General features: G+C 36.6%; 1 protein-coding gene across 31 annotated transcripts in view; it reads right to left on the bottom strand.

Annotated features, from left to right (window-relative positions):
* Positions 1–18828, bottom strand: part of DST (dystonin) — a 306991-nt gene that overhangs the window by 120751 nt on the left and 167412 nt on the right. For 18 of the 31 annotated variants that reach the window (XM_032682528.1, XM_032682533.1, XM_032682525.1 and 15 more), the window contains 8 exons: positions 16534–16696; positions 15764–15847; positions 15566–15673; positions 14728–14826; positions 11656–13254; positions 3488–3622; positions 1072–1160; positions 326–461 (listed from right to left, as the gene is read on the bottom strand). In XM_032682528.1, coding sequence (XP_032538419.1) covers positions 326–461; positions 1072–1160; positions 3488–3622; positions 11656–13254; positions 14728–14826; positions 15566–15673; positions 15764–15847; positions 16534–16696 — 2413 coding nt within the window. The remainder of the gene's footprint in view (positions 1–325; positions 462–1071; positions 1161–3487; positions 3623–11655; positions 13255–14727; positions 14827–15565; positions 15674–15763; positions 15848–16533; positions 16697–18828) is intronic. The other 13 variants (XM_032682553.1, XM_032682554.1, XM_032682543.1 and 10 more) reach the window with 2 other exon arrangements.

Raw genomic sequence — 18828 nt, 5'->3', positions numbered from 1 at the left:
AGCAGAAACGCAGGTTTATTTAGCAGTCAAAGAATGGCTTTTAAGAGAAGAGTTAAGAGATGAATGATTTGTTTATCTTTCTTCATGCAAGGCACACATTATTAAGACTCTTCACAAAAGAAGTCTGATGAGTAGAATGTTCATATGCACAGGTGAGGTCACACACAGTATTTTACAGAAAATACATAACACCTTCAGTCAACTAAATCTCAAGTTTCTTCCACACACTGTTAGTTGCAGCTTCTTCTTTTGCTGATCATGTGGGGTTCGAAAACCATGCAGTAAAACTCAAGAGAGATTGAAATCTAAGTTTCTATCTTGTTACCTTTTCTTCCATCTTTTCATCACTCAGATACTGCGCTTCCTGCAGCTGCTTTAAAGCTTCATTGGATAACAAGCTGTAGCTCTCCTGGAGAGATCTGACTTGCTTTTCCATTTCATGTCTTTCTTCATCGGTCATTCTATTATGAAAAAAGAAAGGATCTCTTCGGGTAATTCATAACCTATTGGAAGTGATCTACCTACCTTTACTTAAAAAAGTGGGGCAGAAATTGGTACAAGTAATCTGGAAAAAATACAGCCTAATTATGAAGATGGTCAAGAGTGCTACAAACTGCTTGCAGGTATTCAGGAAAAGAAGCATTTAAGCTTTGCATGTGCCTTTGTCTACTGATTCTCAAAGACAGGTAACAAAACTAGCAAGCAGTCATGAGATATTTCAGCAATTTAGTATCTTAAACAGTTTTTTTTCAGACACAGATGAAACAACCTTGTGACATATAGTTCAAGTACTAATTTGTTATGAATTTGTAAATTATTTTGACTCCAAATAAAAATTCAAATATCTAATATTTTTAAGCTGACCAGAGGTATATAAAACAAGCCAAGTTCTTGAAATTGACAAAACTGCACCAAGTTTCACCAAACAGGAAGGCAAAAAACTCCCAAACTCACATACTTGCACATGAAATGCAACTGGAACTGTAATACAAGGACAGGATTTATTTTTAACCAAACAGTATGTATTGATTCAATTAATTTATATTATTTGAAAAATAAAAAATGGCATACTTATCACTGTGCTTAGCTAAAAATGACTGAGTAGTCTGCAGAGCTTCAGCTATTTGTTCTTTCTTGGTTGACATTTCATGCAGGGAAATCTGAAAAAGAAGCAAACTGTGTTCAAGACTTAACTATGTACATAAATAAAACAAACAAACAACATAGTATTTCTGTCTGGAACTAATCTCAATAATGTAAGAGTTGGATTTTTTTTAAATACTAAATCCTTAGAGCAATATTATTTATTATGTAATTGTATCATTTACATATGGATAAGTCATTGTGCTATGCCTTTTCATTAAGTAACCTGTTTGTATTAGAAGACTATCAAGCAAAACAAACAGAATTTATTTTAAAATGTTATTTGTATGAAAATTAACCAATCATTTAAAATCACTTATAGTTGGCACAGTTTATAGCAGCTTTATAAAGGTATGTATACAATGGTCATGTTCAAGAAGTTGCTCACCAAAATGAAAGATATCTTTTTTAACATATCTTTTTTAAAAGACCACAAGCCTTCATGAAATACAACATCAGAGACAAATGCAATATCAGATGGCTGAAAAAATGAATTATTTATTAATATTCTCCCCACTATCAGTTCTGTCATCCCCACTAAAGCACTCATTGTGGCAGGGGAAGTTGTGGGAATTTAATCTTTTAATTTTTCTGAGAAACTCCCTGCAGTCATTTTGGATAGATAAAGGCAAATTATCAAAGGGGAGTCTGCAAGCTGGAGATACGTTCAATGCAGATGCTAAGAGAACTTTAGCAAGGTGCTTGGGCCCTGCATTCACCTGGGCCTGGACTCAACCAGTTCTGTCCTTGACTGCATTGTGTTAAAGGGCCTGAAAAGTCTCACTTTGCAGTCACCACGAGCAGGCCACGATCTCACCACTTGTGCTGCTTGTACAGGAACCAAGAGAAGCACTGTATGCACTACACAAGAACGTGATGAGAGCAGGCTGAGGTAGCCAGTGGGATCACAAGCTCCACTTTACTCAGGAAACCAGTGTCACTGTGGTTGCTGTGTGCACCCTGTCACCACTGGTACCAGCTTCTCCTCCCAGGACATGACTACATCTCACAGCAACCATAATGTATTTCAGCTATCAAATCACCACTTTCGCTGCTGCTACCTCAATAGGTTGTTTCACAAGAGAAGCAAACACTCTCAGCAAACACTCTCAGTCTTCCACAGCAAGGGAGCGTGTCACGGAGGAAGCCAAGGCAGCTAATTCACCGGTTATTCACTGAGGGCTCAGGCTGGACAGGGGAAATGACACCCACAGGTAGTGTGGTAAGCTGAGATGCCCTAAGGATTGAGCACTGGCTCAACACTGACGAAGGTTTGCAGCATTATCATTAACAAGGGCAGAAAAGGAGCAGCACTGAATGTTTTTGCAAATCCTGATCCTAACTACTAGCAAGTTACCAATCAGTATGCTCAAATCAATACAAGCTTACTTCGTCCTATATATATATAGGCACAAACTCAGAGCTTGCACTGCTTCTCTATGAACAAGCAGTGTGCTGCGTCTGGTGGCCATCAGGACTGCAGGTTTGCTGACCTGCCCAACAGCAAGCTTGATTTACACACACGCTGCTCCAGTGGGTCTAACCAGCACCTGCATGGGTCATCAAAATAAAAACACAGGAACAGGCTGCAAAGAGGGCCAAAATCATGTGTGCAGGACCACACATCAGGTCCTATACTGAGGTATGTGGATAAGACATCACTCTGTGCCTGTGCTGCTCACTACACAGGCAGACCTTCACCTACTGAAATCTTTTTAGGTGTCACTAAGCTATTTCGTGGGACAAGCCTAGGAGGGGAGCTCCTAAAAATTATAGGAAACTTCACAGATGAAAATTTATGGTCAAAGTTACAACTGTACGCAGTGACAATGTACCTGTTAAATACAAAGGCTTCAAGATGGGCCACTCCAGCAGCCTGTAGTGCGATAATAAAAGCCTCAGCCAACAGCTGTTGTACTTCCTAGGACAGCAGTTTTTACTATTTCTTAAGAAGACCCATCTGAATATCTTTTCAAAAGCAAATAAATAGAAACCTGGCTTTCAGGACTGTCCTAGCAGCTTCCTCCTTCCTGGTTCTCAAAGCGCCAATCTGCCAAGATGCACTGACCCTCTACAAAGGCTGAGTTATGGTGTGCAGTGTCCAGTTTCTCTAAACTGATATTCTGCAGTGTCAGAATACATCACACACTAGATCTGTAAAAAGCAGTGTGAACTTCTTCCTGAGTAACATGCTTGTGTCCCTAAACATTGATGTTCATGTACCCAGCCCTCCACTCACAACCAAACGTGAAATTACACCTTGAGGAAAATGTGGATGGAGATTTGTAAGAAAAAAAGTATTTACGGAATATTTTGGCAAAAACCTAAAAAGACATCTGTGTACCTGCTGCTTAGGCAAGTCTGTCTTTTCAGCCTTTTCTCCTTCTTCTTTGCTGAGTGTCTTGCTGAGGTTTGACACCCATTTTAGTAAATCCCCAGCTTTCTCAACATGTTCCTTCTTTTCCTCTTCCATTGATTTCTGAGGAGCACCACGAATTGTAAGAAACGTAAAAGTAAATTGTTGAAATATGTAACATTAACATTCATACAAACACAACTCTACCATAATGTCATTATTATCACATAAACATAAAATGATTTCTTTTTATTTATCACCACATGCATTACTATGACACTTTGATGTAGGAACAAAAATGTCACAGAGAGATTAACAAAATAATACCTCAAATGATTTGTAATTATGATAAAGGTGCTTATTCATACACACATACAATCATTATAAAATTATTGATAAAAGGAAAAAGCATAGCTATCCAGCCATTACTCAGCAAATAAAAATCTAAAAAAAATTGCATATAAAGTATCTTTGAATTGCTGCCTTTGCATTACCCTCAGGTGTGGATATGTACAGCCAACATAGGATAACAGTATTTTGCAATATATGCACATGGATTACTAAATTATAATTGGAAAAATACATTGCCTTTATGTCTACAGAAACAAGAACAATAACAGTAAAATACTGAGACATTTAATTTTTTTCTGCACAGAAAAACATATTCCTTTTATTATAAGTACAACCTGTTAGTAGGTGGACATTTATCAATACTGAGAAAACATGCTTAAGCCCTTCCATGTATCACAAGTAAAAATAAAGGCATTTTATTTAAATGGACTTTTTTTATTTGATATGCAATTGTAATTCATTTGCCTATTAGAGCATGAAAACATTTCTAAAGAAAAAAGGTTACCTGGAGTGAGAGAAAAACTTACAACTTTACAGTGTAAGTAGCCCAATGAAATTAATGAAATACCAGTGTGAGAAAAAGTACTTATGCATGTGTGTTTACTGCACTGCAGACTTAATCCTTGTATATTTTATTGCCACTTTTGTAAAATAAATGATATCTACAAACTGATTTGTAATATTAAATTAAGTAACAGGTCACATGAAATACTGCACTGTGTTCATTCGCAAAATGGGCAATCTCTTTCAATCTTTAATGTAAGGATATGATCCTTGTCTCACCTAAATCTACCCACCTTGCACTAATGTTAACTTCACCAACCTGAGTATAATTTCTCATTCACGCTACCTGTATGTAGGTAATGTCAGAGAAGGCCTTCAGGGAAAGACTGAACACATAGATTGCATTTTGAAATTATGAATCTGCCTGTCTATAAATTTCAGTTTTGCAATAAGTAATATCTAATTCTAGTTTCAGTGGTTTATACTAATAAGTGGTTTGTAACAATTAGTTTTACAGCAATTCATTATTATGCTAGAAAACATTTATGATTGTCCACAAAGGCCACCACATTTCCTTAACTTGAATGGGTTTTAAAGCAGGGCCCAAAATGAGTACTAATATCTTTTGCCTACTACGAATTATAGTAAAGACTGGAAATTCCTGTTTTTATGGGCTGAGTTGCTTCTAACAACCGCAGTCCAGTGTGGCAATCAAAAACAGCTCTCTCTAAAGCTTCTTTATAGGTTATCTTCTTCTTAGTTTTGGGGCATGTTAAAACTTTAGCCTGCAATTTTTCACCCTTCATCTTTGTAGCTGTGACAGCATCAATAATACCACTCTTAATTGCATCTTCCATTGTTAACCTGGAATGAGACTTTGGATCTATCAAGCCACCAGTCAGGTACTGATACTCCAGGCAGCGCATGCCCATTTCTTTGTCTATGGCATTTAAATGCACAGCTTCAACAGCTGACATAACAGTGTTCCTTACAGGATGAATGATCCCAGTAAAGATCAGCTCACACTGCTGGATTTGCTTGGCACAACCATCATCAATTAACTCCCTTTGCAAAGCTTCTGAAACACTGTACTTTTTCCCAGTAAATGGATCAATTATACCTCCTGTACTAACCTGAGCTTCAAGACATCGAAGGGCAGTAACTCTGTCTACCAAGTTTTTACGTGAGGCTTTCAAGACTGGAATTCTTTCGTTGGTTTCAGAAAGCCAGAACCCTGCAATAGGACTGTTTAAATCTTTATTTGGCTGTGAACTGCTAACTAAAATATCACCAAACTCATTAACTGTGATTAAGCCCTCCTTATATTTATCAACTGATGCTCTGTCAATTCTACCTTGATTTAAGGTCTCCTCAATATTAAACTGTACGCCAGTTTTAAGATCTGTAAGCAAAAGAAAAGAATTCCCATCCGAGTCAAAACACGTAGACTCCTTCCAATCAAATTCCTGTTTCGAAAGCTCAAGATATGTAGCTTTATCAATACATTTCTTTTTATAAGCCTCGTATGATGTCATTTCAGCTCCTGTGTTGACATCTACTACAGAAATTTTATGACTTTTCTCTGCTGATGGACTGCTTATTTTCCTTTCACCAGCTGGAAGCAGAAAGCATTTACTGCTTACACTGAACAAACACATTTTCAGCAAATCACAGTAGTACATAGCTTTCCTGTTATTTGGATTGTAAAAACATTTTGCATTACTAGAAGGTTCATGCAAAAATTTTAAAATTGTGTTATTAAGCAAGCCAAGATGCACGGCAGTTTCTGGAGGTACACGAACACTTCTTACAGGATCAATTACCCCCCCACTTGCAATTTGAGCCTCAAGGATATTTTTACCTTTTTGTCTCTCTAAAAGTCTAGCTTCCACAGCCTGAAACACAGAGAGCACTTTCCCAGAACAGCAATAGCCCAAAACAGCTTTCTCTGCCTCAAGCAGTCTACTCTTGAATTCACTATCTGCAAGCCCTCTAACAACCGAATCATCAACAGAGAATTTCTGACCTGTTGTGGGATCAATGATGAAACCAGTAGCTGCTTGGGCCTCTAAAAATGCTAATGCCACTGCTTTTCCTATGATTCTTCTCTTTGCTGCTAAAGCAAAAGAGAGTATCTCTTTGCTGGATTCAAGGTACAGCCCAGCTATAGCTGTAGGTTTAGTTAAAAATTTTTCAAGAGTTTTCTGAATCTCATCAGTAGTTTTCTGCCCTGAAATAAGCTGCTCAGCTGTCAGCCTGTCTAAAAGTTTAACTTCGATCAACTGTCTGGCAGTTACATCATGTCGGAGACCTTCAAATTTAATAGCATCATACTCCTCTGTAAAATATTCCTGCTGAGTAGCATCATCAACGGTTCTCAAAATCTCTTCCCCTAAGAAAGAGTTCATCTTTGCAAAGTCTTCTTTCCTAAACCCTTCGGATGTTTTGTATTCCTCAAACATTCTCTCTTCATTACCAAACGTCTTGTCATTTTCTTGGTTTAACGTTGTGAGTTCAACATGCATGTCATAGTGCTTGTTCTTCACTATCTGTAAATAGGAATTTTTTGACACAGTGAGAAATACAACTTCAGACTGTTCTGTACGTAATTCACTCCTAAATCCACCACCAGAGAAATCAAAGGGAGAACTTGAATGCAAGTCAGAAAGGAGAACTGCTACTAGCATTAGAGAGAAAAGAAACACAGATAGTTAGAGTTTTGAAGTGCATTTGCCATTTTAAATATTTATTCAATAACAGGAATATGACTAGACTAAGCATCAATAACTGTTGTTGCTACTATGTGAACCTACTACTGTTAATCAAAGCTTATTTTGACCAATAATGATACAATGATGTATGTGAATTTCTATTTCCAACACAAACTTTTAAAATAATGTTTCTTAGATATTAAAGAATCTGGTACTGAGGTCTAATGAAAAGCTTTTTGTGTTGCGTAAGAATGAAGGGGTTCCCTTCACCAAGGTAGGAACATAAGACACCTTAGAGAGAGTAGTGATAAAGTATAACTAAAAACAAACAAACAGACTATAATAAAGAGCAGACTAGGAAGGCAAATCCTCACAAAATGTAGTGTGTACCTCCAAGGGATGCAGTTTTACCACTCCTAATTCATGTTTTGTGTCTTCTCCATGTCTAAGAGTTTGTCTGGAACTGTGTAGGTTCCTGTTTCTCAATGTGTCCTTTTCAGTGGTTCCAGATATTTGGCTTGCTTTATCAAAAGTTATGTGGAACTGTGTACTCATTTGTGAAACAAACTCTGTAAAAGACTGTGAGCTTGAATCTTCTAATGATTGGTTTATGGTTGACATCTGGAACTGCACCTCTCTCGGTATTTTATCATCAGCACTCATGTACAATGTATTTTCTTCTATTTGATCAGATTTAAAACCTGATCTCTCCTGTTTCTGCCTTAACAAAGGTGAGCTTGGTTTTGTATGTGGAGGAAGCTGTTCAAATTCTTTAGCTGCAGCATCACTCGGGTAATTGAAATCATTCCCTCTTCTCTCACAGCTCAATTTAAATCCAGAATCTTGGAACTTATTACTTTGCTGAACTTCATTCTGTAACAAAAGAAACCTGTGTTCACTCTCCCTGACCTGCAGATCCATTTTCTGTTTCAAGCTCTCAACCGTGCGCTTCTGCACTTCCAATTCTTCCTCAAGTTTCCTGCACTTCTGGTGATAGTCCATTTCAGCCTGCTTCCCTTGCTGTAGTTGTTCATGACATTTTTTAAGTCTTTCTTGCAGATCTTCCATTTGCCTCTTGTACAACATGATGTTTTCCTCAGCCATATGCTTTTCCTGCTGAAGAGTAACACATTCTAGTTTTATGCCAGAAATGTCCTTTTCTGTGATGCTATGGGATTCTAGTAATTTTTCAACTTTTTTCCTAAATTCCTCTGCAGAGTGTTTAAACTTAATGGATTCTTCCTGAAACAGAATCATCTTCTTGCGTGCCATCTGTTCATCCAGAGTCTTCTGATGGAGCTCATCCTGCAATTTTTTTAATTTGTTACTTAAGTCTTGTATATGAGTTTGTTGTAGTTGAATCTTCTGCTCACTCACTCTCTTTTCCATGGTTAGAGCATTCATTTGAGCATTTAAATTTTTAACCTCCTGGTTAATGGTTAGGGTGGAAGCACTTTGTTTATCACACTTTTGTTTATATTCACTAGCTAGGTCTTTTGTTTTTGCTAGATCAACTTCTAGGCCTTTAATTTTACACATGAATTCTTGTTCAATTATTGTTTGCTTGTGCAATTGTTCATTTGTTGTGTGCAATTGTTCTTTGAAACCATCTGCTAGGGCTTTTAATGCCTCATTTTTCCTCTGAATATTTTGTTTTTCCAAAGCCATCTTCTCTGATTCAGACTGAATTTGCTTCATCAGTAGTTTTGTTTCAGTATTCCATTTATTAAGGTCCTCTATCTGTCGTTTCAATGTTTCTGACAACTGATTGCTTTTGGCTAATTCATTCTTAAGCATCTGAATTTCCTGCTGGTTTTCTTTCTCTACTTTTGTTTTTTGAAGCAACTGTTCCTTAATTTTCTTATATTGGTCTTGAAGATTATTTGCTTCTCCTTTGCATGACTGTGTTCTGTGTTCAGCTGCCAGTTTCTCTTTTTGAAGAGAACTGATTTGTGAATTTAAATGCTTGATAGTGATTTCAGTTTTTGTCTGTGACCTGGTTAATTCCTCTACTTCTCTTTTTAGCTGTGTCTTCTCTTGCTGAACAGTTTTCAGCTCCTCCTGATAGTTCATCTTAATTTTCTTAAGATCCATAGCTTCTTGCATCACCTCTTCAGCTTTACCTGTGGCTCTCTGTAGCTGCCTGTCCAGTTCTTTCAACTGTTGCAAATACCCCTGCTCTACTTGGTCTTTTTCCTCCAACCTAATTTTTAGGCATTTAAGTTCACTGTTGACTTTATCTAGTTTTTCTTTTAATAAACGAGACTTTTCTTCTGTTGATGATTTTTGAAGCTCAATTTCATTCAGTTCATATTTCAGGTCTTTAATAGTTTTATCAGCTTTTTTGTTAGCAAGGGTTAAGTCATCTATCTTCTGTTTAAGCTCTTCTACTTTTTTGGCTTCTAGTTTCTTCTGGAAACTTGTAATTTCAGAGTCAGTCCTACACTGACTGCCTTGCCCAGCAGTGAAAGTTGGCAGGGAGGTTTCTCGAGTTACAGAGTATCTTCCTTCAACAACTTTCCTTCTAGCTTCAGTTTTTTCTCTTTCTTGCAGCTTTATTTCTGATAGGTTCCCTTTAAATTCAAGATCTTGTTCCATTTGCTTGATAAGCTTCATAAGTTTCTCCTCTCCGTCTGTTTTTTTCTTCAGCTCCTGCATTAAGGTTTTTTTTTGTTCCTCTAAATCATAAAGATTAGTATCTTTTCTTCTTAGAAGATCTTCCAAGTTTCTTCTGGTAAAGGCACTTTCTTCTATTTGATTTCGAAAAGCACGGAGGTTTTCCTCCAGTACACTTCTTTGAGTCTCTGCCTGAAAAATGAACTGCCTTACACACTCCAGCTCCCGCTCTGCATCTGCTTTCTCTTTCTCCATGCTCTCTAGATCTATACGACACTGCTTTGCCTCTTGCTCAGCCTTGGTCTTCTGAAGACACATTTCTTCCATGTCCTTTTGCTGCTTCTTCCGCTCTTTTTCTGCAGCTTCCCTCACTTTAGGGAGCTCCTGTTCCACTTGGATTTTTTGCTTCTTCATATTCTCCAGCATCTCCTCAAGTGTTTTTACCTTTCCTATGAGTTTTTTATTCTCGTCAATTGTGTTACTTTGCTGTGCCATTAGATCTGAATATGCCTGACGTGCTGACGCTTCCTTGTTCTTTAAAATCTGTAAAAGAGTAAAGGTAAGTTGGAATGTACTTTTTGTAATGCAACATAGGAAACATAGTAGGCTCTTCGAAAAGCAGAAGGGAAAATACTTACTCATATATAAGGTATGTCCAGAAAGTAGGACGAGCAGTTCCCACCACCATCACCTTCTCTTGAAGGCTTCAGGAAGTTACCATTAGCCAAATATGAAACCCTTGACAAAGACATTCACAAAGCAAAGAGGTCCTGAAGGCTCTCATTTCAGTCAGATGTCTCTTAGCAGTAAGCAATGCCAAACAGCTCACAAAGGCTTCCTCTCCAAACAAATAGGCAGAGCAAACAGTAAGCCAAACAGAGTGTGCAAGAATCCTCAAGAAGAAAAGTGGTCTACCATTTGTGGATCAGTTCAGCAGAAACTGGAAGAAGGACTTGGGCTTGCAAGCAAAAATAACACACACGTTCTGAACTCCCCTCCAAGAACAGAAACAGTGCAACAGCTCTAGAAAGAGAAGTATATAAACCCCAGCACGTCTCTGATCCACAGTGTGCTCCACAGTCCCAACGCCTCCACTGGTGCAGCCGGGGGACTGGTAAGAGCACAGCTGCTCTGCACTGTAAGCACAGAAGTATAAACATGGCAATTAGGAAAATCCTAGTGAAAAAACTAGTTGGCTAGTAGTCTCCGTATATCGGCAGATCCAGGGCAAGTCTTACAAGTAAGATGTGCAATCACCAGTAATAATATGGTTGAAGCTATACATACCTTGTCCTCATTAGCACTATTATGGTGTTAAGATACCAAATATGAGCTAACATGAGGTAAGAACACCTCTATATTCCTATGATCATAAAAAGAGGGCATGAAGGGTAATTATAGCAACATTTTCAAACAAACAGAATGTCGGGTTATTTAAAATTTGCCAGATTTACTTGATTCTTCACATGATATATGAAACATTTCCTAAAAGGCTAATGCAAAGGCAGCTTCCTCAGTTTGTCTCCATATTTCTCTGTATTAAAATTTTGAACAGCCCCCAATGGAAACAAAATGTTTAAATTGATTTGTTATCAGATCTCTTATGCTCCCATAGACACAAAATCTAATGTATTATGCTTGAAAAAGAAGAACTAAAAATACAGATACAGTCACAACCTATATCTTCTTAGATTTCATTTTTGCTAATCAACATGGCTGAGCATCAGCTGGGTGGAGAAAAGGATGGCAAATAGTTACACAAAATAAATATAAAAATAAATGTCTAAGAATTTTAAAATTAAGCATCTCAAAATGCACAGTAATTGATACATAATTCACATATTCATTGTTTAAATTATGTTCAATCAACCTTAAATCACTTGACATATTTTGAGATTCAAATGTTGATTTGGATTGATTTAGAATCATTCTTAGATTAACTGTTGCATTTGCATTGCATAAAAACTCTGGTACCTTAATAATAATTGCGCTTCTTTTCTCTTCATTATCTTTGTCTCTTTTTTTTTGCTTTTCTTTTTTTTCAAATGAGGTTTTTTTCCCTAACTTTTCCCAAAATGTCTTCTGGAGTTTAGTGTTTTTTCTGGGCACATTTGTGCTATGACCCTCATCTCTACCGATCATTTCTGCAACTAGCAATAAATTTTTACATTTCTGACCCTCTTCTAACCTGTCTTCTCCACTCTGCTTCTTCCCACTTATATATATGTTGCCCAAACCATAAATGTTACCCTCTGATATTTTCTTCACACTTAGTTTCTCATCTTGACTCAAAAGCTTTTTTGTTAATCCATGTTCTGATACTGGAAAATAATCCTCGTCTCCAGAGATAATTTCTGAGAGGCTAAAATCTGCATTAAAATCACCAGCATTTCCTAATAATTCTGTACCTAAACTTTGATCATTCTGCACTGGTGACACTTCAAAATCTAATGGATAAGATTCAGAGACTTTTTCTGCATAATGAGTCTCTGAAATATTTCCTGAAGAAACAGCTGAAATTTCTTGCATTGTACCCTTGGCTTCATTTGGATTTAAATTTGACTTTTCTAGGATTTTGTTTTCTACTAGGAAATAACTTTTATCCAGAGATTCTCTCTGCAGTTTGACAGTATCTGTTTCAACATTACAATAAACATCTGGATTGCTCATAGATTGCAAATTTAACTTTGTTTTTTCACTTCCACTGTGCACTGTCAGGTCTCTGAAAGAGGATGCAACTTTCTCTAAAGATGTTGCATCCCTTGTACCTGAAAGAGAATCGCCTTTTTCATAACACACGTGAAACTCTCTGTCTTCAGAGTTTAAAGTATTGTGGCTATTGTTTTCTGTAAGGCAATGTTCTTTATGCTGACATTCAAAATGAGGTGAAAAATGTTGCTGTTTGTGAGGGCTGATACCAAGGGCATGCTTTCCAGCTTTTGGAGTGACTTCAGCTTTCTTCATTGTTAGCTCAAAATTAGTTTCTGATTGCAACTCACACTCTTCCTTTGTTGAAACATCACTCCCTGCCTTTCTTGAATTCTTTTTTCCTGTGGTTTTGTGTATAATTTCCACTCTAGGCAACTCCTTTGATATTCCCTCTGTTTTCCATCTCTCTCCATTAACAATTTTCTCATTTAACATTTCACCAGGATCATTATTCACACTCACACAGACCTGAGCTGAAACAAAAAATTCTTTTCTGCCATTTTTTTCTTCTTTACTTTGATTACCAAAGTCCCTTAAACTCTCCTGCTCTCTACGTAGCTTATTGTCTCTGTTGCCACTAATGCTACTTTCTTGACCACTGAAGTTTAAAAGTTGCTTTAATATTCTATCAATTTTGATTTTATCATATCTGTCTACATTTAATTTTCTTCTATCAATTTCCAATTTATTTTCTGTGTGTTCAGGTTTACTGGAAGAGTTATCTTTTTGCAAACATTTCACATCCATCGTGCATTCATTAGGTTTATTTTCCTCTCTCAATTCAACAGCTTCATTGCCATCCAAACGTGGAAAGACTTCGGCTGACTTCACAGGTTGCTGGAGTTCACTCTCTTCTGGTAAACTCTGAGCATGACAGCATATGGATTAAATTGAGATATCACAGAAAGCATCTTTTTTTTCCTTATTCTGTACATTCTTAATGCCAATACTGAGAGTTAGGAAAGAAGATTGGCATGAAAGAAAATCTTGGAACGATCACAGACTTCAGAAGTCTGATCCCAAAAGAAAAAAAAATATCATCCCTCCTTTGAAAAGGATTATTATTTTTCTGATTTGCTACTCTGATTGCAAAGAAAAAAACCCATCATATTATTTTGAGACTGGAAACCTGCTTAAGTTATCTTCAAAGAAGCTACCAAAAATTTAGAAGGCTGCCAGGGAGTGGATGAGGAGGGAAGATGGGGAGTATTGGATTTCCAAAAAAAGCAGTCATGGAGACTCAGAGCAGACTGAAACTCAAAACGTTTTGAGAAATTCCAATTGTTCTTGAAGAACATGAAGCCTATTGACATTCACAGGTTTCCTGATCCTTGTTCTTTGCTTGACTTTTTATCTTTGATGACATTAACTTTATAAGTCATACTAAATCTTCAGTTATGATGGTTACTTATCAACAAATATTATGTATTTCCATCAGTTTGCTCCACCACTTGATGCACAAAGATGCAATGCTGTTAGTGTTACAGTTGGTTCAGACGTAATTTAATAGCAAGAAAAGCCAATAAAGACAAAGCCAGTACCAGAATTATAGAACTCTGTTTTTTTCCTGTAACAATAACATTAAAATTTATACCCATATGATAGTGTTCTTCAATTTAATCCAACTTATAAAGTTTATACTAAAATAATGTAGTCCTTAAAGAATGATTATATATAATCTCTTCCAGAAAGAAAGATTTCAAAAGAAAGTGAAGAATTCAGAAGTATTTTTTCTCAATTATTTGGAAGGTTGACTCTCCAGGAAACATGTATTTTGAATACTTTGTCAGTCTAACTTCAGTAACCTACTCTTGTTAATAAGATTCAATACGAAGTATAAATAAAATGCTGTTTGACCCCAAGGAAACAATGTGGTAGAAGGACAAACGGAAAAAAGTATCTGAAAATGTCAAAGACATTTCAGAAATTAATTAAGAGGGCATCATACCTCCCTGTTAAAAGAACTTCCTTACATGTTGTTAAGTGGACTAGAATGCATACTATGGAATATTAAGAGGCCTACACAGGACATCAACAGTGCATGCACAGTAAGTTTGTCCTCATCTTAATGTCTGCATTTATACAAAAGATCAAGCCCTAATATACTAAAGTATTAAAATTGAATGTATGTAACTACGTCTCCATCAGAATTTAGTGAATCATATGATCCTTTTAGCTGGAGGAACTGGCAACATGTATGGATGGTATGGAGCTACATTCCTGCATAATGTGCACTACATAACAAATTTTAGTTTTGTGAATCATTCCAACAGTTATATTGCTGTTTGTTTGCCTAGATGTTCTATTTGCTTGATTGACTGACAGGGAAGGACCTACCTCTTCCTCCTCCAGTCTTTTCAAAGAGTCACCTGCAAACTTAATGTATTGGGTCATCAAGGTCACCAAGGCAGTATAACGAGTCCGTAAATCCATGAACTATAGAGAAACAAAGGAGGGGGAGAGGTATGACAAAGGAAAACACTCCAATTAACCTCAAAATAAGTGATAAATACTAATCTAGAACCTATCCCAATTCTCATCTCAAAATTCTGATTGTGGAAACCGAAGTCCTAAGTTTGATTCCAAAGTTTAATGCCATCAACAGGGTCCACTTGCACTAATAAATCCTAGGGATCTATGAGGAGATCCATAAAGAGAAGAAATAGAAGACAATCTTTTGACTTCACAGTCATTTGATTCTTTCCCCTCCAATAACAGCTCATAAGAGGGGCAAGCAGTGCTGGTCACTATTCCTCTCTCTTACAGTTATCAGGGAGGCAGATTTATCTCTCCCACCCAAATGAGGCTGATTTGCCTTGGAATCTGTCAAAACGTCCAGACCTGGTAAGTTTTACCTTAGTCAAGATGAACGCTGACCCTGTTTACCATGATCAAGGTCCAGCCCAGAGGTAGTAATGAATAGTTTTCCTGAGGTAAAATTCTCATACAGTTTTTTATTATCTGGATTACTTTTGTTCATCAACTGCAATATACAGCCTTGTTGCCTAAATACAGCACAATGACCAAGAGAATATTTATCATATCATGTATAGAGAAAAAAATAATCTTGCTTGGGTTATCCTATTTAATAATTAATAAATCCAAAAACCTACTCTTGTGCTTACGCTCTTTAAAGTAAAGACTCACATTTTCCTGTCACAAGAAATCCATTTACCTCTTGAATAATGAAGTCTGATGAGCTTTGTATTCTTCGGCGCTTCACTGGAGATTTTTGTTGGGAGTCAACCATAGCTCTGTAGGTCATGGTCTGTAACTCATAGTCCTGTAAAAGAGAAAATACACTAAATGATTGGCATCCCACATGATGCTGACACTAAAACAATAGGATTACAAGTGTGATGTTATTTGTTACCTTCACAGCAGCTGAGTATTGCTCTGAATACTTCTGGCATTCGTCTATTTTGCTTTGTTTCATTTCAATCTCAGAAACCAGCATCTGTAAAATATGAATCTACATTTTTATCTTAAAAAGTTATTTTTATTACTATTATAATTAACATTTTTACTTTATCTGGCATCATCTAACATAAGTAGATGCTTATCTAACATCTTTTTTATCAAACGTTTAATATGCTCCTATCCAGTGTACAAGTAATTATGCTCAAGCCTGAGCTTCATCAGATTTATGGTACAAAAGAAGTGAAAAAACCTGCCAGCTTTAATGGGTGGTGAGTGAACTTAAAACAAAATCAGGAATACACTATTTCATGCATATAATTTGTTATTTTGTCTCTTACTCAAGTTGCATTTCCTTCTTGCAGGAGACAGCTGTTAAGTTTAGGTCTGCTTCCATGAAAATATTTCTACATCCATAAATACCAAGAGCAGTACTGAATACAAAATTATGTGATAAGGAGAGTCCAGAATTTTTAAGGTTTTGATCTTCTTTGCAGATTTGAGGACCAAACAATCTGGTCTATAAAATTACAATCATCAGTGGTATACCCATGGCTGCATTATAAACATAAAATCATAATCTCATGATTATTTGGCATTTTACAGTAAGGGCTGATGGATACAAGCACCTCATAATAAACAAGACTGACATCACTGGGTTAAACTGATATTATAATTCTTTGGTCATTACAGCAGTGCTTTTCCACAAGGACAACCCTTTCATACCTTATGTTGGTTCAACTGTTTAGCCAATGCTTTGCTATTTTCAGGATGTATTTCTTGAATCTTTCGCTGAGTATCTTCTACTTGTTGAATCCAAGTGTCCAAAGAATTGTAAGTATCTTTATAATACTTCAGAGATTTATTAATACCTTCTAAGTCACGCAACCTGATTTTATTTTAGAAGATAGGTAAAGGGGGAGAAGATGATTATTAAAGACAAAAAATGCAACTTTAAAGGGTTTGAATGCCTTAACTCTGCTACAATTCACACGTTAAACATACTAAAATAAAACTCAAAAAAAAGCAAATTCACTTCTCAAACACCAAGGCTCCCAGCTTCATGAAGCCTTTTCATTTGTCAGAAAGGACATCCAGGAAAGATCCTACTACAGAAGAAGCTCTGCATATATCCCTTATTAGTGTGCTCATCTACTTGAAACTCAGTGAGCACAGGAAACCATAAGGAAGAGGGAGGGCTCTGCAACAGCAATCAATTCTGTTACAAGAAGTCAGAGTATTTCAAATGTAACCTATGGGACAAGAAGAAGTATGCTGTGCTGGAGTTAAGTAGCAGTAGCATATACTTTGTGCCCACAAAACAACAGAATTACACTAAAACTGAAGACTGCTAATGTGTAAAAGTAATCAATCTTGTACGGCCATTTTTTAATCATGGGTTTGACCTGTAAAGAGAGTTCTGTGTATTTTTTCAAATTCATTTTCATACTGATAGAAATACTGACTTCTTCTTTCATGATCCTTATACTGTTACACATTATCATGGTGTGATTTTGGCAGTTGCTCTGTGCAGAGCCAGGAGTTACACTTGATCCTTGTGGCTCCCTTCCAACTCAGGATATTCTAAGATTCTGCTTAAAAGATCATATAAATATGACCACTCAACACTGCAGGATAAACATACTTATTACACAACTTTTTACAGTTTGACTAGGAACGAATACTTGGAATCGCTCTAGCATTTTTCTCAAGATACCAAAAAGAGCAAGCAAAGGAAATTGTGTTACTCAGGTTTCATACTTAAGCATGTTTTAAAGCTAATAACCATGAAAAAGAGAAAGGATCATGGTAACTGCAGCCAATATTTGTACATATTTTTGTATAATGATCATCAGTGTTAAGCTGGTAGGAAGCAGCAGAGATAACATTTGCAGAAAGCAGCCTCTTTACAGCTCTGTGCTGCAACTACCACAGTCTGTCTTGTTTACACCAGAAGCCACTATGCTTTAACAGCCATTTTTCAGCATAGTCTATTCAGGATGGAGTCCTGTGAGGAAAGCATGTGGTTCATGTTTACTCTCTGAGGAAATAAGGAAATTTCAGTAAGTCATAAAACCACATTTTTCATCAAATGATGAAAAATTAACTAAATTAGTTAATTGCAAGTGAAAAACTTCAGTATTGCACCTGAATGGATATTCACCCCTCAGAAAAGAAGGGCAAAAATGTGACAGGTTGTTTTGTGAACTTTTACATCAACAGCGCTATCTTCAGTGCTCTTGTTCAGGTTATCTAAAATGACAAACTGAAGTACATTTTAAAGAAAATAAATTCAGACTGTATAGTACAGACTTTCTCAACTTGCTTATATTTTGTCCTTCAGTTTCTAGAGTTCTGTTTCCTTTACATATAGGAAACAAAACTGTAGAGACTGAAGTCAAAAGTATTTCCTGGAAAGTCATGTATGGACATCTCCTTCAGAACTACAGGTAGGTGTGTTCTGCTGTATCTGCACATCTGTATAGGCTTGTGCATTTGAGTAACACTTTTCAATATCAACTTGACAGTAAAGGTTTGTCCTCAACTGGATATTGAGGCTGCACACATACACACACACACACACACACAAAAAAAAAAAAAAAAAAGAGGCACTTCGCCAAAAAGCTATTGCACCAAAATTATCACAGAAGTCAATGGAAGCTAAGGACTTCCAGACTTAGCACTTGAATCATCAAAAGCAAATTAATATGAGTCCAATCATAACTGATGAATCACTTCATCAGTTTAGCCTGTCAGAACTAATTATGAGGAGAAACAGACAGTATTTCCATAGGACTGCCAGCCACTTCCATAGGCTTTTTCTGTTGTTTTTTTTGAAGAAGAAGAAGAAAGAGAATGCATCTCTACTATGCATCAGTAAGTTGTAAGTAAATAATCTTGATCATCTTTTGGTGCTTAATAGTCACAGACAATGCCTGTGGAAAAGTCAGGCAATGATGTCAGCAGCACAAAAGAGGTATTTGTCTTAGCAAATTTCAAAAACAGCTCAGAAAACTATTC

This window comes from Chiroxiphia lanceolata, chromosome 3 (genome assembly GCF_009829145.1).
Source record: "Chiroxiphia lanceolata isolate bChiLan1 chromosome 3, bChiLan1.pri, whole genome shotgun sequence".
NCBI lineage: Eukaryota > Metazoa > Chordata > Aves > Passeriformes > Pipridae > Chiroxiphia > Chiroxiphia lanceolata.
The sequence above is the reverse complement of the archived record's forward strand: the minus strand, read 5'-3'. Positions and strand labels throughout refer to the sequence as shown.